This window comes from Staurois parvus, unplaced genomic scaffold (genome assembly GCF_062004578.1).
Source record: "Staurois parvus isolate SC_StPar_1 unplaced genomic scaffold, SC_StPar_1.0 ptg001551l, whole genome shotgun sequence".
In the NCBI taxonomy this organism is placed as follows: Eukaryota; Metazoa; Chordata; class Amphibia; order Anura; family Ranidae; genus Staurois; species Staurois parvus.
The window spans coordinates 62,436-85,324 of NW_028319347.1; the positions used below are offsets into that span (position 1 = coordinate 62,436).

The 22,889-nt window shown below is 44.4% G+C and overlaps 1 protein-coding gene across 1 annotated transcript in view; it reads left to right on the forward strand.

Annotated features, from left to right (window-relative positions):
• The window catches only part of LOC149435309 (transient receptor potential cation channel subfamily V member 6-like), a 68,256-nt gene extending 45,594 nt beyond the window's left edge, over nucleotides 1–22,662 (forward strand). Inside the window, exons 8-16 of the mRNA XM_089662804.1 lie at nucleotides 117–263; nucleotides 4,484–4,696; nucleotides 4,983–5,069; nucleotides 6,893–6,969; nucleotides 10,618–10,783; nucleotides 13,570–13,636; nucleotides 15,588–15,856; nucleotides 16,482–16,588; nucleotides 21,595–22,662. Of these exons, the coding sequence (XP_089518930.1) occupies nucleotides 117–263; nucleotides 4,484–4,696; nucleotides 4,983–5,069; nucleotides 6,893–6,969; nucleotides 10,618–10,783; nucleotides 13,570–13,636; nucleotides 15,588–15,856; nucleotides 16,482–16,588; nucleotides 21,595–21,844 (1,383 nt within the window). The 3' untranslated portion in view covers nucleotides 21,845–22,662. The remainder of the gene's footprint in view (nucleotides 1–116; nucleotides 264–4,483; nucleotides 4,697–4,982; nucleotides 5,070–6,892; nucleotides 6,970–10,617; nucleotides 10,784–13,569; nucleotides 13,637–15,587; nucleotides 15,857–16,481; nucleotides 16,589–21,594) is intronic.
• Nucleotides 22,663–22,889: the final 227 nt, after the last annotated feature.

A 22,889-nucleotide genomic window follows, 5' to 3' on the forward strand; every position in this document is an offset into this window, starting at 1 on the left:
ACTGCCACCGTCCGGCCGTTTATATACAATGGCCGGTCGGGAAGTGGTTAAAATTAATTTAAAATAATTGAATAAGACTGTGTGTTCACCTGCTGTACTTACCTGCCTTTCTCTAGATGTTTCAGCATCTTCTGAAAAAAAGAGTCCGAACTGTTAACACGTTGGGCCCAAACACTTACACGCTCTATGACCTCACTGAGATCGACTCCTGGGGGTGCTCGTGTTCCGTTCTTCACCTGCTGGTGACATCTAAGAAGGCAGAGGTACATATGTTTTATAAATGACTTCCAATGGCTATCACAATGAAAGGGACCAATAGAACTTTTTTAGTAGTTGTGGATAGAATGGGCAAGAGTTTGAACCTTTGTTTGTCTTTTTTTTATTGCCAAGTCTCACTATGACATTTAGCCCGGGTTCACATATATGCGGTGCGGTATATCGCATGTGATTTGTACAGGAACCGCACCGCATTCCCTGCAAATCGCATGTGATTTGTGTGCGGTGCAATTGGAGACGTACATTTTGTATGGCTCTAATCGGACCGCACCTGCACCAAAAAGGTGCAAGATCCTTTTTTTGGGTCCACACTAGAATCGGATCGCATGGATATTCACACCTATGCGATCCGATTCTGCACATCGCACCGTGTTTTGTGGACCGCTTTTGGGGTGGTGTTAACATACATACCCGCAGCGGTTCACATGAACGGGGTGTGATTTTGATGCGGTGTGGAATTCGCACTGAAAACACTGCGAATTCCGCACCCCATCAGTGTGAACCTGGGCTTAAATCCAGATTAAGTTTTCTCCAAAGACAGATTGTTTACAATCCACCCCCCCCCCCCCCCCTTAATTAGGGCTAGACTACAACTAAAATAGACAAAACTGTCTCTTATATACGTTGTAATACATGATTCTAACAACATGATCAAATACTATTAAAGTGGTTGTAAATATAAAGGGTTTTTTTTTTACCTTAATGCATTCCCTGTATTGGGGTAAAAACCTTTTATGTGCAGCTCCCCTTCGCCCTGCTAAGTACCTACCTGAGCCTGATCTCGACCCAGCGCTGTTCCCAAGAGCATTGGCAATGTTGTCTCCCTGTCTCCACTGAACTCAGTGAGTGCAGCCATTGGCTCCTGCTTCTGTCTGTCAAATGTAATGATGAGGGAGCAGAGGGTGAGGGTGGGGCCAAGTCACACTGTTTGTGTCAATAGACACACACAGCCTTGTCCCCCATAGTAATTCATCCCCCATATAGTAATTCATCCCCCTCGTTCACAAGCCTTGGCTTGTGAACGAGTGTGCTTGTGTACCATCATAGGAAGTATCTTAGGAAGCATCATAGGAAGAGGAGGAGCCCAGAGCACTGGTGGAGGACTCCAGAAGAGGAGGTTCAGGGCCGCTCTGTGCAAAACCATTGCACAGAGCAGGCACGTATAGCATGTTTTTTTAAAAAAAAAAAAAAGCCTTTACAGTCGCAGCCTTTACAGTACAGATACCATGCAGTACACCCATAGGATGTGGTGACAGGCTTATATGTCTGGGAATTACATGTGAGTGCAATACAACTTTTTATCCATTCTTAAAATAAACAATACTGCACTATGGAAGGATCTTTTTGTGTCTCGCTTATATGCCCTTGAGTGGAGGTGGAGCGGAATAGATACGCTGGGGGAGGAGTCTCCATTTACCTTGTGGTCCCTGGATGAGGAGCATATTTATGAGGATCTGTTACAGAGGTGGTTACTAGCCTTTTGGCCCTGTGTGGGTCAGTGTGTGGAGGTGAGCAGGCATTGCTGCCATTTGAGGATTTTTTTCACCAGAGTGAAGATCACCTTTTGACAGTTTCACTTGCATGGACTTTATATTTTGAATATTCACGGATGTTTTTTTTGCATTGATTCACATTCATATGTCATTTAATATTGAGTGGTTATTAGTTTTGTTAAATATATTGTTAATGCATACGATATATTTTTCTTTATATCACTTGAACTTTATTTATTTATATATATTCTTTGTGTAGTGGTTTCACATTAAGGATAGTTTATTCCTGTTAGCGGGTCATCTTTACCACTGAGCACTAATATGTTGACACATTTTGCACAATTAAGTATGAATTTTTATTGATGAATAGGATTTGGGTTTATATAGCGCTTCACTATTGTATGAATGTTTATTTCACACTTACTGGTTTAAGTCGAGTGGCAGCAGCTATAATTTTAGGGATCATTATCCATATAAAGCGCAGGAGGACATCTTCATTTAAGTAATAAATCATGGCTATAATAAATGTATAAATAATGTAAAAATATATACAATAAAAGAATGAAAACCAATTCTAATATAATGTATGTAATGTATTGTATGATGATATCATAATTTATACAATTGAGTATACAATAACAAAAGTGACAAACATTTAAAAATGTAAAAATAAAAGTATTATAATATTGTAAAAAATGAAAGTATATAGAATGATATACTGTGTGTGTGTGTGTGTGTGTGTGTATATATATATATTCCAAAAGAGAGAGCTGTACTCATGGGTCTTGAGAAGTGAACATAGGAGTAAGATATTTTATTTCAATGTTTCAACGATGCACAAGCTCTTCCTCAGGACGAGTTTGTGCCCCGCTCGAAATAAAATCTTCACTGTGTGTTCACCTCTCAAGATCTCAAGACCCGTGAATGCCGCTCTCTCTTTTGGATTATATATACTACACACTTTGCTGCGTGCCTGGGCCCATTTTATATATCTGATATGTGTGCAGTGCCATATATATATATATATATATATATATTATATCTACGCTGGAATCCTTAAATGTTGTCTATTGCAGTCTGTGCCCAGTTTGAGGGAAATTCCCACCTTTCACAGCTGCCCTCTTCCTCCTGTTCTGATGACAACCATATGCCATAGACACCAAGACAAATAATGAGCATAAATATCCCCAGTGAGGACACAGGTAGCAATAAAAAGAACTTGGCAGAGGTTCTGACCCTTCCACAGTCTGAAACCAGAAGAGAAGTTTGGCCTAAGAAAATATGTCAGTAGGGTGAACTTGCTAGATATTCACCTGCTTGGTTCTTGGCATGCATAGTGTTAGGCCATTCATTGGGTGTGCCCATTCCACAGCCAACCAAAAACCACACATGAACATTTTTTAGCAATGCTGTGTAGGTGGCACTAATGTGCTGCTGTGTCTTTGCATGACCACCGCAGCATCGCATGTAGCAAAGGGCATGGTCTTCACCTAGGTAGGATGGAATGGGTGTAGCTTGGGTTGGACCAGTGGCCACAGTCTCAGGTTAGAGCTGAGTAGAGGAGAGTCTTGAGTAGTTTTGAGGGAGACGAGGAGGTCAGATTTGAGCCCTTGTAGGACATTTGGGGCTCCAGCAGTGAATATGTAACAGGTATAAAACTCCCTTTATGTTTTTCCCTTTGGGAGAATGCCATCTCTTATTTCTTAAAGTGGGCACCACCAGAAAGTTAATACAAAAGAAAACCCTATTGGTGGGCGAGAATCCTGGAGTTGGCCAACTGTGCAAGATTGAATAATGTTTAGCAATTGACCTTACTAAACAACTTTACATGTAGTAAATAGGAGAAAACAAGCATTTTCACTAAGTCTCTTTGATCCTATGGGGAAGAGGATAAGTCTCTGTCTAGGAAGCAAAGACAGAGACTGGCTTGCTGGGGAATGTGGTGGCCGAGTAAAAGTTGGCTGACCTGATGGTGGTGAGAGGTGTTCTCCTGTGCAACCATGTACCATGAAACCCACAATCATGGTGATTTCTGGGCCAAGGCATGACCCCCGACAGACCAGGCCTGACGCCACTGGAACTATCAAGTGATGATGGTGGGTTTGGTGATGTGCTCAGTAGGCCAGGAGGTGTAGAGGCAGATCGATAGAACGGGGGTTTCAGATCTTCTATTGCCAGAATCTAATTACAGCAGGCCCTGGAACCAGCTTGATCTGGCTTAACAACCTGGCATTGGGGGCACTGAATGGCCTTAGATCTTGGCATGCTCTGTGGTCAGTGACTCAAAGTATTGAGATCAGAGATGGCCAGGTTCTCTTTAAGTGAGCTGCATATAAAAAGCATAGAAGAACGTAGACGAACAAGAAGAACGTAGCTCGTCTTTGCTTTAAACTCCCCATATATACCAAAGCGATCATACAGAGTAAAATTATTGCTTTACAACAGGCCTAAAGTGGGATTGTGTTGCAGGGAATCAAAAGGTGAGAATGCTGAGTGGGGCAAATATATAGCTACTATATAATGAATGTTCCAATAAATGTAGATATTTACCAAAGACAGAAATCAGTTAAAAAGGTGTGATTTAATAAAATGGCCATGTATATGGTAAATTGAACTTTTGAATATTTATATTGAATATGTAACTAAATATATGTTTTCAGTATTGTGCATTATAGTGCCTCTTTAAGACCATTGACCCCAAACACTTCCCACAGGCACGGCGAATTGTGGATATCTCCCCCGTGAAAGAGCTGCTGAGTGAAAAATGGCACAGGTTTGGGCGGCCATATTTTTGGTCCCTTGCAGCCGTTTATGTGCTGTACATGATCTGCGTGTCTTTGTGCTGTGCTAACCGACCCCTCCAGCCTCTGAGGAACCTCTCAACCAACCCTCGAGACATCACCATTATGGAGCAGGTGCATCTCCAGGTAGGACTCACCAATATGTAAAGATTTAAGATAAGTTTAAAGAGGTTGTATAGGAGCTTTGCATCATTATTCATTATTAATAATAATAATATTTTTTCAATTTTCCATTCATTATGGTCAGAATAAAAAAAAAAAAAAAAAAAAAAAAAAAATATATATATATATATATATATATATATATGTGTGTGTGTGTGTATATATATATATATATATATATATATATATAATGTCTTTTTTATGAAAATGTTACCTTGAACTGCTGCTATTTACTGAGATTTCATTTCAGGACTCGTATAACACGGTGGGGGATGAGCTGCGACTAGTTGGGGAGATTATCTCAGTTGTTGGAGCGCTGGCAATGTTACTTGTGGAGGTAATCATACTTCCCGACCCCCTGTAACCCATTCAAGCGAATGCATGCAGTTGCAGCACATTTGTCAGCAAAAATGGGGTTAAATTTGCAGTGAGGAGGTGTCATAACTCTTAACCACCAGTCAATCGCCTCTGAAAAGTGATTGAAAAAGAGATCACCCTTTAGCAGAGTGGCGGATTTAGATGCCTAACAGTGCATAAGATTTTTGTTCTGTAAGATCCATTCCTTCTAAAATCGTAAGTTAGGAACTAAAAAGTACTTTTGTACAAATGTGCAAAGGATTGAACATTTTTCTCAAACAAATTAAAGTGTTACTAAACCCAGGACCCTGCATTCACTATATCCGCTCTCCCCGGACCCTGCATTCACTATATCCGCTCTCCCCGGACCCTGCATTCACTATATCCGCTCTCCCCGGACCCCGCATTCACTATATCTGGTCTCCCCAGACCCTGCATTCACTATATCTGGTCTCCCCAGACCCTGCATTCACTATATCTGGTCTCCCCAGACCCTGCATTCACTATATCCGCTCTCCCCGGACCCTGCATTCACTATATCCGCTCTCCCCGGACCCCGCATTCACTATATCTGGTCTCCCAGGACCCTGCATTCACTATATCTGGTCTCCCAGGGCCCTGCATTCACTATATCTGGTCTCCCCGGACCCTGCATTCACTATATCTGGTCTCCCTGGACCCTGAAATCACTATATCTGGTCTCCCCGGACCCTGCATTCACTATATCCGGTCTCCCTGGACCCTGCATACACTATATCTGGTCTCCCACAGTACACAGAACATGGAAATGCAATTATTTTAGTAAATATAAACTTCTAAACACCTTTTCTCATCAGTTGTATATAGCAGTCTTGTGACTTCTATCAGTGTCCAGCAGAGCTACTGGTTAAAGCTTGTAGGAGGAGTTTTCATTGTGCTCTAGGAGGATGCAGAACCTGACCTCTTTATACACAGTGCTGATTGGCCCTGTGCTGATCACATGCTCCCTCCCAAGAAAGAAAAAAAACCTCTCTAGCAATACACACCAAACTGAGCATGTGCAGAGTGTCTCCACACAACATATCTTATCAGGAGATAAGAGGGGGACACTGGAAAAAGGGGAGGATCAGAGAAGTCAGGCTCAAACTGCGTTTTTTACACCATGCAAAGGATTAGCCCCTTAGGTTCCACAGTGAGTATAACAAGCATGCTTTACTGCATCTACAGACTGATTGTACTGCTGTGAGTGTAGTAGCACTTTAATTTCTAGCAGTGTGTGTTTTCTTTTGGGAACTAACATTTGATCCAAAACCAAATGTTAAAATAGAACTATGGGCAAAACTTTTTTTCTATTTTGGGATATAGTAAGGGAGGGTTATAACTCCTGTCAGTTTATTTTTTGGCACCTGGTCCCATTGAGGAGATTTCCACCTACACCATTACAACCATCGATGTTGTACAGCCCAACCGCCTGTGTCCTAGCAACTGATGATGCTGTGCAGACCAGCTACCAGTATCCCAGCAACCAATGATGCACAGCATTTTTACTTGCTAGGATGCTGGAGGACGGGCCACACAGTCATTAGTAACCAACGCCAGCATCCTAGCAACCAAAGACAGGGGAGGGAAAATAGGGGTGCTACGGGGCCCTGTGATCTATAGTTATGCCTTTACTGCTGACGTTTTAGCAATCAGGAAGTGTGGGAAAGCCTCCAACAGCCTCCTAACAGATAAGGTTGGCACAATCGATATGATTTACATATTCTACGCAGAATGTTACACCTCACTTACAGAAGGTGCTGTCATGTCGTTGGTGTTCTACAGATCCCCGTACTGATGAGCACCCCAATCATCTCCTTACTCCAAGACAACGTCTCCGGAGGACTTTTTCACTTCATCCTGTGAGTAGAGTTGAGCTGTTTTTTGTTTTTGCCAGTTCTCATCCGTGTTGATTCAGGATGTTGAAATTTAAAAAAAAAAATACTTGTCCAGGGACTAAATCAGGGTCCCAATCTACTTGTCCCTCATGGCAATCTATTTGTCCTGAAAAAAAAAAATTTTTTTAACCAAAACCATATTTAACCTCCCTGGCGGTCTGATTATTTCAGATTTGTGGTGCTGAAAGCGGTACCATTATTTTGAATGGAAATATGTAGTTTTTTTATTGTAGGCTGTAATTTTTAGGAATAACTCACTGAAATCTGTCCGAACAAGAGTCTAGTAACATTCTGGATATGATAAAATTTGAAACACGAAATCATAAATTATAATTTAATAAATAATCATAAAAAATAATAATATAATAATAATACATTTAATTCAATAATATAATCAAACCGAAAACACTGAAATGTGAAATAGAGCGCCAAGTTCGCACATCGCTGAGCTCAGTCGCAGAATCGTTTTCAGTGTCTGATGATGAATTTCCCCCACGAATCATTATCACTCAATTCTGCAAGTGGTTCTGATTTACTATCGCTGTTCTCTAGCCGGTCTAAAACCGCGTCTGACCTAAAGGGACGCTTTTTGGACGCCATGGACGTTTCTCAGTTTCCAGGCAGAAAGAACAGACAAAATGCAGGCAGGGCGCCGGACAAAGCACTCGGGACAAAATATATGTGAAGTGGGTTGAAACAGCAATGTTTTACTATGAAAAATTTGTTTTGAAAAAAATTAAATTTTTTAAAATTTTCAAATTTCCCGCCGCCCGTAAGTCCCGACGTCACAGGGACCGGAACACAGAAGCCGGATGCCGGCATCGGCCGGAGGAGATGGCCGGGGACGCTGCAGGAGACGCATCGTGGGAGCGAAGGACAAGGTAAGTGCTGCATGGTAAGCCCGAGTGGGAATACCGCCAGGGAAGTTAAATCTGCTCTCAGTAATGTCTGGGGCTTTTAAAAACAAAAGGGGCTCTATGACAACTTAAACATTTAATATTTTTACCATTGCGCTGTTTATCTCCTCCTCCACCTGTCTCCAGCACCGTACCCGGGGACTAGCAGGGATGGGAGAGACCTTGCAGTGTAGTGAGCACTGATTGGGTGCTCAGCAGGAAATGGGAGTGTCGGGCTTATCCTTTATCCCACATGTCTTTTATTCACATGTTTATAAAAATAATCTTCGGCCTGAAGATTACATAAAACACCCAAACATGATATATTTTCTGAAAGCAGAGACCCTAGAGAATAAAATAATGGTAGTTCCAATTTATGTCACACAATATTACCACAAAGGTCTAGGAAACTAAATATTTCAGTAAAAAAATACACTTAATTTTAAGGCACAAAACAGCAATTTACAAATTTTTGGGTAAAAATATAAAAGATGAGGTTGCACCGAGTAAATAGATATCCAACATGACAAACCATAAATTTGTGTGCGCCTGTGAATGGCTACTCACTTTAGTACCCTATATTTTCGTTAGCTGACGCTTTTAAAGCCCCTTATAGGTCATCAGTATATTGTACGGAGGAGGTCTGGTGCTAGAATTATTGCTCTCACTCTGGCGTGCGCGGCGATATGTCATATGTGTATCGCAATCCACGTTTTTATGCGTAGGTACCCCAGCATGTGCTTTTTACGTTTGTATATGTGAATATGCTGGGGTGTGGGGCCGCCCAATTTTTCTTGGGGGAGGTTATGGGTTTAAAAAAAAAAAATATTTTGCTTACTGTAACTTTTTTTTTCTTCATCACATAAGGGACACAAAGTCCCCTATGTGATGAGTTTTGGTGACAGGTTCTCTTTATTGAGACATCCAGGGTCTAAAAGACCCAGCATGTCTCCCCTGCACTACACTGGATGCAGTGCACTGTATTACATTCTTTCTCGAGAAATCTGTCAATGGGGGCCCGGAAGTGATGTCATAAAGTCACTTCCGGGTCAGGACAAGGGAAGGAGGAGAGCGGACGTGTCTGCTCTCCTCCCTCCCCTTTACAGGCTGGCACCCGTTGAACTGGTCCTGGGCCCGCAGATGGGCAAGTGGAGCCCGGCAGACATAGCGGGCAAGACGGAGTTACAAGGGGAGGCTGGCGCTTTAGTGGGCTGAGTGGAAGCAATCGGCGTCAGTGCTGAATGCTTCCAGGTGGCAGGTGAGGCCTGGTGCTTGCCTGCAGCAGGACTAAAGGTTTTAAAAAACAACCTGCCCGGCACCCAGATCTACATGTCTCGGGCGTCGGGCGATACAAAATAAACATCCCTGTGATGTCAGAGAAAAGTGTCTGTAGCGTCGCCCAATCATGATCTGCACAATGCAATTTATCTAACAAAGGCAGCGTGCCTACAGGAGGGGAGAACCCAAAGATGATGTGAAGCTGAAATCTGGCATTCTCTTCGCTCTCCTTTCCCGTAATGATGATTTCATTGCACACTGTGAGCTTCTCACATTAGAAGTTGCAGCACGTCAGATAGAGCTCCGCCTTATTTCCTGACTGGAGGACATCAGGCATTATCTAGCTACTCCCTCCCCAACCTGTCCATAGCCCGCCCCTTTCATTCTTTGGATTTCAGTTCTGTCAATCATGGGGGCCCCAGACTGACACCCACCCATCAAGACATTGTCATATTTACATATATCCCCCCCACTGCTTGCATTGGAGCTGAGTACTCTTGAGAGGAGTACTGAGGCAGGGTGCTGTGATGTTTTCAGGAAGGTAAGTACAGCAACCAAAGATGCAGCATGCAGGACTTTTCAAAATGCACCAAACCGCCCCCGCAGAGCAGGGTGTGAAGTGTCCCATAGAATTTAAAGGGAAAATTTTTTCATGGAAGGTAAAAACACAGGAAAAACATAACCATGTGAAAGGGTCTTAAGGACATCTAGTGGCAGAAAGAAATCCCTGCAGAGGGCAGAGCCAGCAAGGAGGAATATTACAGCTTTTTTGTCATTTTAAAGGGTAATTCTACTTTCATTGAAAAAAAAAAAGTCAAATAATAATAAAAAAAAAATATAGCATATACAATTGCAACACAAGTCATATTGTAATTGAATGATATTAAAATGACCTTTCCATTTCAAGCTGCAGTGCTATAAAAATACAATCTGGCAATCTGGAGGCATTCTGTACACGGATGGTGTACAAAGCCCCCCACCCCCCCCTAGAAATGTCATTACGTGCTTGTGTGATTGGCTCACTGATTTTTGCAGAAGAATCAAGTCAGTTTTGGCATCCCCTGCAACAAAAATTTAATTTTTGGTGAGATACTCCCAAAGGGGAATCATTATAGGGTTGCAGATCCTGCCAATTTCCTCATTAGAGCCCTGCAAGTACAGCAGCTGATAATTATATAAGTCACTCACATTCACTTTTCACATGGACACAGACAAACAAACAGCTATTTCTTCAGAACAACGAAAGGTAGGGATCTGCAACAAAGGTTGTTATAATCCCTTCCATGCACACAGATCACCCTGAGGGGAAGGTTTTTTCTCAACAAAAGTGGAGTTGCTGTTTAAAGTGTTGGGGCGCCATTTGTTTAAGATAAAGCTTCCTATGTTTCTGACCTATTGCCATAATGTTTGTTTTTGCTCAATCATTCTGCCATTACAGGGTTTTCTTCAGTTGCTCGGTCCTCCTAACGCTTGCCCTCAGACTGACCAACTCAGGAGGAGAGGTGATTCCCATGTCCCTGGCCCTGGTGTTCGGATGGTGGTATGTTTTGTATTTCGCTCGAGGGTTTGAGATGTTGGGACCCTTCACTATCATGGTACGCAAGGTAAGTACCCCTCAGAAGTTGTCGTGGGTGTGCGGGACTTTATTGGCACCAGATAAAGTCCAAAAACAGCGATATGTATAAAAACAATTTATTACAATGAAGAAAGATTATTATTATTATTATTATTATTATACAGTATTTATAAAGCGCCAATAGTTCGCTCAGCGCTGTACATTACAAAGGGGGACAGAACATGTGACAGAACAATACCAATACAATGCAAAACATGAGGGGATTGAGGGCCCTGCTCCTTGGAGCTTACAATCTAGGAGGGAGGGGATAGTGGTACAGGAGGAGATAGCTGTGGGGGATGGAGTGGTAGGAAGAGTGGAGGAGGTCGGCAGGTTAGCAGGGGGTGGGGTAGGCTTTCCTGAAGAGATGGGTTTTCAGGGTGTGCCTAAAGGAGAGGAGAGTAGGTGATAATCTGATGGGTTGGGGCAGGGAGTTCCAGAGGATGGGTGACACCCTGACGAAGTCCTGGAGGCGGGCATGGGAGGAGGAGACCAGGGAACTAGAGAGAAGGAGGTCTTGTGAGGAGCGGAGTGTGCGTGTTGGGTGGTACTTGGATATTAGGTCAGTGATGTAGTTCGGGGCAGTATGGTGGACAGCTTTGTATGTCAGTGTTAGGATTTTGAATTTGATCCGTTGCGCAATCGGAAGCCAGTGGAGGGATTGGCAGAGGGGGGTGGAGGACACTGAGTGGAGGCCAGTGGAGGGATTGGCAGAGGGGGGTGGAGGACACTGAGTGGAGGCCAGTGGAGGGATTGGCAGAGGGGGGTGGCGGAGATGGAGCGGTTGGAAAGGTGAATGAGTCTGGCAGCCGTATTCAGGATCGACTGAAGCGGGGATAGCCAGCGGCGAGGCAGGCCAGTGAGGAGGGAGTTACAGTAGTCGAGTCGTGATATGATGAGGGAGTGGATGAGCTGTTTAGTGGTTTCTGGGGTTAGGAACGTGCGGATTTTGGCGATATTCATCAATATGTATATTGTAGGCTTAGACCCCTGGTGCCCAACCTGTGGCCTTTAGGCACATTGTTTGTGGCCCCTGCAGACACTGATCTATGTTTCCCTATTGACCTGTTATAGCATTGATCTCTTAGATTGTAAGCTCCCAGGATCAGGTCCTCCTAACCCTCTTGTATTGAACTGTATTGTTGCTGTATTGTCTCCCGTTATATTGTAAAGCGCTGAGCAAATTTTTGGCACCATAAAATCCTGTATAATAATAATATTAGTTCCATGTAATATGTTTCCAGTCTAGGACTGTTTTGTGAAGCATTTTCCCATTCAACAACAACTTGTATAGCATGTTCATGGTCTCTGACCATATCTAGTATCATATCTGCAGTCTCTGGCCATCTCCTGTATCATATCTGCAATCTCTGACCATCTCCTGTAGCATGTCTGCCGTCTCTGACCATCACCTGTATCATGTCTGCAGTCTCTGAATATCACCTGTATCATGTCTGCAGTGTCTAACCATCACCTTTATCATGTCTGCAGTCTCTGACCATTTCTTGCATCATGTCTGCAGTCTCTGACCGTCTCTTGTATCGTGTCTGCAGTCTTTGGCCATCTCCTGTATCATGTCTGCAGGCTCTGACCATCTCCTGTATCATGTCCGCAGTCTCTGACCATCTTCTGTATCATATCTGCAGTCTCTGACCATCTCCTGTATCATATCTGCAGTCTCTGGCCATATCCTGTATCATGTCTGCAGTCTCTGACCAGCTCCTGTATCATGTCTGCAGTCTCTGACCATCTCTTGTATCATGCCTGCAGTCTCTGACCATCTCCTGTATTATGCCTGCAGTCTCTGACCATCTCTTGCATTATGTCTGCAGTTTTTGACCATCTCTTGTGCCATATCTGCAGTCCTTGACCATGTCCTGTATGATGCCTGCAGTCTCTGACCATCTCCTGTATTGTGCCCATAGTCTGTATCCTGTTTCCTTTATCACTTACATTAAATTTAATGTGCGGCCCTTGGGTGATGTAGAGGGCCACACTTGAGGTCTCCCATATTTATTTTTTATTGCAGGTACTTATATAGCACCTTCAATTTACGCAGCGCTTTACATATATATTGTACATCACATCAGTCCCTAACCCTCATGGGGCGAACAACCTAAGGTCCCTAACTCACATTCATACATACCCATACTAGGGACAATTTAGGCAGGGGCCAATGAACCTACCAGCATTTCTTTGGCATGTGGGAGGAAACCGGTGTACCCAGAGGAAACCCACGCAGACATATCAAGATATCAAGAAAGTTGAAAAAAAAAGGAAACCCTAAAGAGGTTCTCTTGAGTTCATATCCAGCAATCCTGATAGTCTGGTATATTGAAGCTGCCCGACGCGTTTCAATTATCACTCTTCATCCGGGACATAAGTAAGCCTCATGTAGTCATTATCTTTTGATGGGAACATCAGTCCTGTGAAGAGTATCGGATTTTGAGATTTCCCTCATTGTGGGGCGTTTGCTCTGACCTGGCTGGACTACCACTTTGGTATAGAACATGATAACTATGGGGTTGATTTACTAAAACTGGAGGGTGAAAAATCTGGTGCAGATCTACACAGAAACCAACCAGCTTCCAGTTTTTTCCAGCCAATGCTCAATTGAACAAGCTAGAGTTAGAAGCTGATTGGCTCCCATGTACAGCTGCATCAGATTCTGCACTCTCCAGTTTTAGTAAATCAACCCCTATGTGTGTCTTTCGGTTCTATCAGATGTTTCTGTAATGGAGTCACCTAACAAGTGCATTTTGTTTTTCTTTTCAGATCATATTTGGTGACCTCCTGAGATTTTGCTGGCTCATGCTAGTGGTCATTATCGGCTTCGGCACAGGTTATAAATTTGTTCCACAAATCCTGACTAAGCCCTGGTTTACATATATGAGTGGGCCGCGTTTTGCGTCTTTGGAAACCGCAGCCCGCACGGGAACCTCGGTTCCCAGTGCAGTTACGATTTCCAGTGCAGGCGGCGTGCCATTAGAATTCACAGCAGCCTTGTACCATGTGACAAATCACAGCTCACACAGTATTTCTCAATGGCTGCAAGAATGCAACCAGAGAGAAGGAGAAATTGTTGCTTTTACAGCCTTTATGGGTGTAAAAGCAATCAGTGTTAAAAAAAAAAAAAAAAAAAAAAAAATCTTCATCACCCCCCACAAGTAGTACAGTGTCATCATGGTGACACTGTACTGCTAAGGTGAAAGTATGTTTTAAAAAAAACATAAATAATAATATAAAGGGCTGTGAGTGTTTCTTGGCATGGTGCTCTCCCGCTGGGCTGTTTGTAAAGTTGGGCCATTCTTTCAATACAAGTTATTATCTGCAACTGGACTCTGTGTAGTTACAATGCTCCACCACGCTGCACCTACCCACTGGGAGGTGGGCAGCAAGGGGGTCGAGCAGGATAGGTTCAGGTATGGTAGACAGTAGTCTACAGGGTAGTAGCATGACTGTGATGGTGCAGATGGGAGATGGGATTGCAGACCAGAAAGGTATTAGGGGTGGAGTGGGCAGTTACTAAAGGACATGTATAGCAGGGTGGATAAAAATAAATGATTTTTTAAAAAAATCTGATTTTTTTTTATTTAAATCGGATTTTTTTGATTTAAATCGGATTTTTTTTAAATAAAATGCTTTTTGAGGAAAATATATTACCATCCAAAGGTTATTCCATCATGAAATAAAGATTAGTTTTTTAATTATGTAGAATAAGGCTGTATATGTTTAATTTTTTTGGTAAATAAATTCCATGACTCCATTCACAATGTCAGGCTCTTCCAGAGGTTTTTGTAAGATTATTGGGCAGTTTCTCTGCCTACAAGATATTATCACAGATGTTTGGTTTACTTTTGCAGTTCTCAAAACTGAATGTGACTCAGCGGAGATCACAGGCCTCTTCTTCACAGCAAAAATGTTATAACATGAACAGAGTTAAGAAAAAGACCTTCATCCTAACTTCTACAAACCTATGAATACAGAATCAACCCCTTCAGTGCTAAGGTTCAAGAAGTTCAGTGAATAGAATAGAAACAATATTTTTCTGATTGTTTGGAGTGGAATAGATCTGGACAAGAAGAAAGTGAAGCTAAGTGTGAGGAGGAAGGGGCTGACAGTCTAAGTTTCTTAAAATATATATATTTTGTTTAGCCAAATTAGTTACCAAACATGGATGTTTAAGCAAATACCATATGCTGGAATGTTATTGTTTCAGATGAATAAATCTATTTAAATTGTTATTATTAAGGTAATGATTATTTTTCTCCTTCCTAAATACAACAGAAAAGTTGTCCAAATATGAATGATTAACCTATTAAACTGGGGATAAAAAAACTAATATGAAAAGTTGTTATTCTAAAAATCTTCATCTACTTGTATATTAAAGTTATACCAGCAAGAATTAGTCTTTATGTAGAAAACTAGGATTTACATCCAGCCTTACTGACTAGTGATTTAAATCGTGATTTAAATCGTGATTTAAATCAAATCCACCCTGATATATAGTAGATCCATGTGAGCATAGATGGGATTTTAACCTATAGAATAGCATGTGTTTTGAAGGAAATAGAAAATGTGGAATATATATTTGAGGCACCATCATAGGGGAAGGAAGGCTTCACACTGGAAGGTGCAGGAAGTCATCTTTGCTTCGGGTAAAGGAGAGGCAAGAGGACATCAATGAAGGAAGGATGGTTTACCAAAAAGAGCTCTTGATTTGGGGGTTGTATGGGACTCACAATGTCCCTTGTATTGTTCAATTAACAGTCATATTCTTGTTTTCATTATAGCATTGTACATAGCATTCCAGACAGAGGATCCAAGACAGTTGGGGGTGTTTTACAGCTATCCTATGTCACTTTACAGCACGTACCAACTCTTCATCAACGTCATCAACTCACCAGCCAACTACGCCGTAGACCTCCCAGTCATGTATGGTGTGATTTATTTCCCATTCACCTTAATCTCCAACGTCATGATGCTAAACCTATTAATTGCCATGATGGGGGATACACACTGGAGGTTGGCGCAGGAACGAGATGAGCTGTGGAGGGCCCAGGTCAGTTGAAAAGAAGACATTATGGGGGAGATTTACTAAAACTGGTGCACTCAGAATCTGCTGCAATTGAGCATGGTAGCCAATCAGCTTTGAACTTCAGCTTGTTCAATTAAGCTTTGACGATAAGACTCACAAAAGAATAAAAGTCAAAGGCAAATCATAAGAAACACATGTTGGTAGTGGCTCTGAGGAAGAGGCATTGCCTCGAAACGCGTCAGTTATTTGGAGGTCTATAGTCCCCGACCAGACACCTTCCAGGGAGATTGGACCTTGCTGTATTTCTTATGATGTGCCTTTGACTTTTATTCTTTTGTGAGTAGATCACATTTTATACAATAAACCAAATTTGAAAGGTAATGCACTAGGCCTGTGCGCCCTCTTTGTCTTTTTGCATCTTCAGTGTGGGTACTCGGCTGTGACAGCTTGCGGCTTCACACTGGGTGCCCACTGCACATGTGCGAGAAGCGCTGCGGTTTCTGAATGGTCCTGTAGTCTTCTGGGACCTGTCACGTGTCCCAGAAGACTACAGGGAGGAGGGGGGGGGACGACAAATTTGGTGGGGCTCCGGTTTAGTTTACGTTTTGTAACACCTTTACTAACTGGTATATTTATTTCTAACACACAGCTTGCTGCAACCACAGTGATGCTGGAGAGTAAACTTCCTCAGTACTTTATACCTCGTCTCGGTGTTTGTGGATCTGAATACGGGCTTGGGGACCGCTGGTATTTTAGGTAAATGTATACATTTTATTTCATTTTACATATATTTATCTTGTTTTGATTTTTTATTTGTCTGCAGCCATCAGATGTTAAGGTGAATCTTCCGTTAAAGCCATCACATCGCTCACTACACTCGCCCCATACCGCCGCCTCACTGCAGCTGGAACAGACAGCCACCAGACAGTAAACCGCTCCAGTTTGCTGTCCAGCAGCTGTCAGTTTATGTGTGGATGGCTCTTTAGTGACTTTTAAATACCATATTTTTCGCTCCATAAGATGCGCTTTTCCCCCCCAAAAACGGGAGAAAATGTCTGTGCATTTTATGGAGCGAACATAGAGCGGCTGGTCCGGAATTTTCACAGCCGCCATGTTAGAATACCGGGCCAGCCGCTTGGCTCTTCTGTGCTCCTCAGTCCTACCTGTTCCTCAGTCCAGCGCTGTTCTCACCGTCTTCTCTCCCTGGCGCCGGCATCTTTAGTGTGGGCACCCAGCTGTAACAGCTTGCGGCTTCACAGCCGGGTGCCCACTGCGCATGCACAAGAAGCGTTGCGCTTTGTGAATGGTCCGGCAGTCTTCTGGGACCTGTCACGTGTCCCAGACGACGGGGAATGAGGGCAACTCCATGGAAGTGGTAGCTGGTACCTGTCAAATTCGGGTTCCCCCCTCCCCCCCCTCTGCTCCCCAAAGGTCTGCAGTGTTTGGTCATCCCCTGTACTATGTCCGCAGTCTCTGGTCATCTCCAGTACTATGTTCGCAGTCTCTGGTCATCTCCAGTACTATGTCCGCAGTCTCTGGTCATCTCCTGTACCGTGTCCACAGTCTCTGGTCATCTCATGTACCGTGTCCGCAGTCTCTGGTCATCTCCCGTACCGTGTCCGCAGTCTCTGGTCATCTCCCGTACCGTGTCCGCAGTCTCTGATCATCTCCCGTACCGTGTCTGCAGTCTCTGGTCATCTCCCGTACCGTGTCCGCAGTCTCTGGTCATCTCCCGTACCGTGTCCGCAGTTTCTGGTCATCTCCCGTACCGTGTTCGCAGTCTCTGGTCATCCCCCGTACCGTGTCCGCAGTCTCTGGTCATCCCCCGTACCGTGTCCGCAGTCTCTGGTCATCTCCCGTACCGTGTCCGCAGTCTCTGGCCATCTCCCGTACCGTGTCCGCAGTCTCTGGCCATCTCCCGTACCGTGTCCGCAGTCTCTGGCCATCTCCCGTACCGTGTCCGCAGTCTCTGGCCATCTCCCGTACCGTGTCCGCAGTCTCTGGCCATCTCCTGTACCGTGTCCGCAGTCTCTGGTCATCTCCTGTACCGTGTCCGCAGTCTCTGGTCATCTCCTGTACCGTGTCCGCAGTCTCTGGTCATCTCCTGTACCGTGTCCGCAGTCTCTGGTCATCTCCTGTACCGTGTCCGCAGTCTCTGGTCATCTCCTGCACCGTGTCCGCAGTCTCTGGTCATCCCCTGTACTGTGTCCGCAGTCTCTGGTCATCCCCTGTACTGTGTCCGCAGTCTCTGATCATTCCCTGTACTGTGTCCGCAGTCTTTGGTCTTCCCCTGTACTGTGTCCGCAGTCTCTGATCATCCCCTGTACTGTGTCCGCAGTCTCTGATCATCCCCTGTACTGTGTCCGCAGTCTCTGGTCATCTCCTGTACTGTCCGCAGTCTGTGGTTATCTCCTGTACTACGTCCGCAGTCTCTGGTCATCTCCTGTACTGTGTCCGCAGTCTCTGGTCATCCCCTGTACTGTGTCCGCAGTCTCTGGTCATCCCCTGTACTGTGTCCGCAGTCTCTGGTCATCCCCTGTACTGTGTCCGCAGTCTCTGGTCATCCCCTGTACTGTGTCCGCAGTCTCTGGTCATCCCCTGTACTGTGTCCGCAGTCTCTGGTCATCCCCTGTACTGTCCCCGCAGTCTCTGGTCATCCCCTGTACTGTCCCCGCAGTCTCTGGTCATCCCCTGTACTGTGTCCGCAGTCTCTGGTCATCTCCTGTACTGTCCGCAGTCTGTGGTCATCTCCTGTACCGTGTCCGCAGTCTCTGGTCATCTCCTGTACTGTGTCAGCAGTCTCTGGTCATCTCCTGTACTGTGTCCGCAGTCTCTGGTCATCCCCTGTACTGTGTCCGCAGTCTCTGGTCATCTCCTGTACTGTCCGCAGTCTGTGGTCATCTCCTGTACCGTGTCCGCAGTCTCTGGTCATCTCCTGTACCGTGTCCGCAGTCTCTGGTCATCTCCTGTACCGTGTCCGCAGTCTCTGGTCATCTCCTGTACCGTGTCCGCAGTCTCTGGTCATCTCCTGTACCGTGTCCGCAGTCTCTGGTCATCCCCTGTACCGTGTCCGCAGTCTCTGGTCATCTCCTGTACTGTGTCCGCAGTCTCTGGTCATCCCCTGTACTGTGTCCGCAGTCTCTGGTCATCTCCTGTACTGTGTCCGCAGTCTCTGGTCATTCCCTGTACTGTCCGCAGTCTCTGGTCATCTCCTGTACTGTGTCTGCAGTCTCTGGTCATCTCCTGTACTGTGTCTGCAGTCTCTGGTCATCTCCTGTACTGTGTCTGCAGTCTCTGGTCATCTCCTGTACTGTGTCCGCAGTCTCTGGTCATCTCCTGTACCGTGTCCGCAGTCTCTGGTCATCCCCTGTACCGTGTCCGCAGTCTCTGGTCATCCCCTGTACCGTGTCCGCAGTCTCTGGTCATCTCCTGTACTGTGTCCGCAGTCTCTGGTCATCCCCTGTACTGTGTCCGCAGTCTCTGGTCATCTCCTGTACTGTGTCCGCAGTCTCTGGTCATTCCCTGTACTGTCCGCAGTCTCTGGTCATCTCCTGTACTGTGTCTGCAGTCTCTGGTCATCTCCTGTACTGTGTCTGCAGTCTCTGGTCATCTCCTGTACTGTGTCTGCAGTCTCTGGTCATCTCCTGTACTGTGTCCGCAGTCTCTGGTCATTCCCTGTACTGTGTCCGCAGTCTCTGGTCATCTCCTGTACCGTGCCCGCAGTCTCTGGTCATCCCCTGTACTGTGTCCGCAGTCTCTGGTCATCCCCTGTACTGTGTCCGCAGTCTCTGGTCATCCCCTGTACTGTGTCCGCAGTCTCTGGTCATCTCCTGTACTGTGTCCGCAGTCTCTGGTCATTCCCTGTACTATGTCCGCAGTCTCTGGTCATTTCCTGTACTATGTCTGCAGTCCATTGGTTCAGAATATTTTTTTTCTTGTTTTCCTTCTCTACAACCTAGGTGCGTCTTATGGAGCAAAAAATATGGTAGCTTGTTTAGACCAAGCCGATCCAGACAAACTATTCCCTTCATTAACACATGCAGCGGCTGTCAGCGCTGTATGAACTGCATGATGCCTCAGCTACATACAGTATACAGCGCTGTGTTCTGCAGCACTACAAGGACTTCCTGTCCTGCTCCCGGAACAAAATCAAGTTGATCTGGGTACCTGCATAGTTCTAAGACCAAGACTACTTGGCAAAACCAGCGGCATGACCCAATGACCCTAATGTTTTTATTTATCAAGAAATAGGCTGCAAAGACAGCTTCACAGCATAAAGTATAACATACAACAGAAGGCACATCTGTAATATTCATTTGAAATAAGTAGAGTTATGTAGAACATAAAAGTTAAGTACATGAGCAAGGTAGGCAGGGAAGTAGGCAGAGCAATAACGCCACCAACAAAAACACACCATCAATTAAAGCATGAATAAGCATTGGTCAGACAGTAAATGTCTATGAGTTTTCCAAACATCCCATTTTTTATCAAATAAGTGCATCCTATCCAGTAACATAAAGTGAATACGTTCCATGAGCATCACCGCATCGATTCTTCGTGAAATTGAGGCCAGTGGTACCGTAGGTCATTTCCAGTGAAGGGCAATGGCCCATAGGGCTGAGACACAGATGGTGTGAATCAGCCTCATATCCTCAGTCCGTATTCCCAGGATATGGGCTCCCAGTAGGCAAGTCTGCATAGACAACTGCACCGGGGCATCAGCCACAGCAGAGATCTTACTTCATATCAGTGAAAGGCCTGGACAGGCCCAAAATGTATGTACAAGGGTGCCAGTTAGGCCACAACCCCGGAAGCAAAGATGGGATGTCTCTGGGAACATGATGTGCAGTCTAGAGGGGGTATAATACCAGCGGGTTAATACTTTAAGGGCCATCTCACGGACAGATAGGGACCTTGAGCTCTTACGTTTGTCATCTACCATGGAGTCCCAATCCTCCATTGAGAAGGTGACACCACTATCAACTTCCCATTTCTGTCTATATAAAGGGAGTGAGAGAAAGATAGATGCCAAAAAAGACGGTACAAATCTGAGATAAGACCCCTACCTCTAGGAGAGGCACGGCTTATACGTTCGAAAAACGTAATCGGGGACGAAGGTATCAAACCAAAATGTGAGTTGAAAAAATGTCTTACTTGCCGATAACGATAGTATTCACAAAGTGGGATATCGAAAAGTGTTTGTAACGTCTCAAGCGATATAAGACCCGACCCTAATGTTGTAACCAAGACCTAAAAATTATTGTAAGAGTTCCTCTGCGGTAAAGGAGGCTGAGAAAACCTGCTGTAGGCTTGTGGACAGCAGAAGAAAATACCTGGCTGGACTTACAGGAGGTAAGTGCAGGGTTGGTGTAAGAGCTGTGGTGATGCTGCCTAGTAGTCCAAAGACAAGAAAGAATTGGTGCAGTGTCACCTAGTCTACAGAATGATGACCCCCCCCCGCGCTAACACATAGGGGGTTATGTACTAAAACTGGAGAGTGCAAGATCTGGTTTAACTCTGCATAGAAACCAATCAGATTCCAGCTTTTATTGCCAAAACCTAATTGAACAAGCTGAAGTTAGGAGCTGATTGGCTACCTTGCACAGCTACACCAGATTCTGAATGCTCCAGTTTTAGTAAATCTCCTCCATAGTACCTCAGTGTTAGTAGCTCTCAAGAGTGGGAGTTTTATTTTACAATTCTTTGGTTTATATGTATTTCCACTGTTATCTAGCCATCCTGTCATTTGATTTTTCTTTTAGTGTGAAGAACTCCCAGGAAGAGCGGAATTTGGAGACCCTTCCTATACAGGGCAGTGTATCGTCAGAGACTGAGGCCATCAAGGATAATTCTACCAGAAGCAGCAGCAAGAAGAGTGGGGAGGATCAAAATCCCCAAGCTATGAGAAGATCGAGTCGGGGCTGGCAAATCCTTCGTAAAGCCACCATCGATCATTTACAAGGCACTTCTACCCTCCACAGAGACTCAGAACCAGAAGTTTACTACATTTAGTGTGTCCAGATTCATTCTAACCAGAGGCCCCGTTAGATGGGAAAATGCACTTGAATACACCCCAAATGTAGAATGCACATGGACTTTTTCTCATGTAGGGTGCTGGTTTGAGCACACACTGCCGAAGACAATGGATTTTATTATGTCCAAGCATTTGGCCTCAAGTGCCTTTCCAGGACTACTGAAAACACCCTTCGTGGGGCAGGACCATGCAGGAACACAGAATGCTCAACCCATCGAGGAAGAACAAGGTTATCCCTTGGCAAACCATTTCATTTTTAAGGATGGCTTTTGAACTTGCAAACCTGTCAACTTTTTTAAATGGAAAAGAAGGTCACTTTGTATCAGTAGAAAACTTGGAACATTTGGCCAGAGAGGCAAGCACAACCAACTGGTCCTTTCATGGTAGAGGGGGGTTTCCTTTTGGCTAAAGAAAGTGCAACACACCGTGGGGGTTATTTACTAAAAGTGGAGTGTGCAGAATCTGGTGCAACTCTGCATAGAAACCAATCAGCTTCCAGATTTTATTGCCAAAGCTTAATTGAACAAGCTGAAGCTAGAATCTGATTGGCTCCCATGTACAGCTGCACCAGATTCTGAGAGCTCCAGTTTTAGTAAATCTCCCCTGAATGTGGACTGCAGTGCTGCAATGATTGGTGAAAAGAGAATATACCTTATTGTAATATACCTTTTCCATAATATATGCTAAAAAAGGGAATTGTAAATGATGACGTACTCTATGAACTGTACAAGATGACTGCTCTTCCATGAAAATTATATAGACTTATCTAAATAAAATACTCTGCCATTATCACAAATTTGTGGTTTCTAAAGCGAGCAAAATCCTCTCTTGTATTAGAAGAGGTATAGACTCCAGAGAGAGAGATATCATTTCCCCCGGTACAAATCATTAGTAAGACCTCATCTGGAATATGCAGTTCAGTTTTGGGTACCAATTCACAAAAAGAACATTGGGGAACTGGAGGAAGTACAGAGAAGGGCAACCAAACTGATAAGAGGCATGGAGGAGCTCAGCTATGAGGAG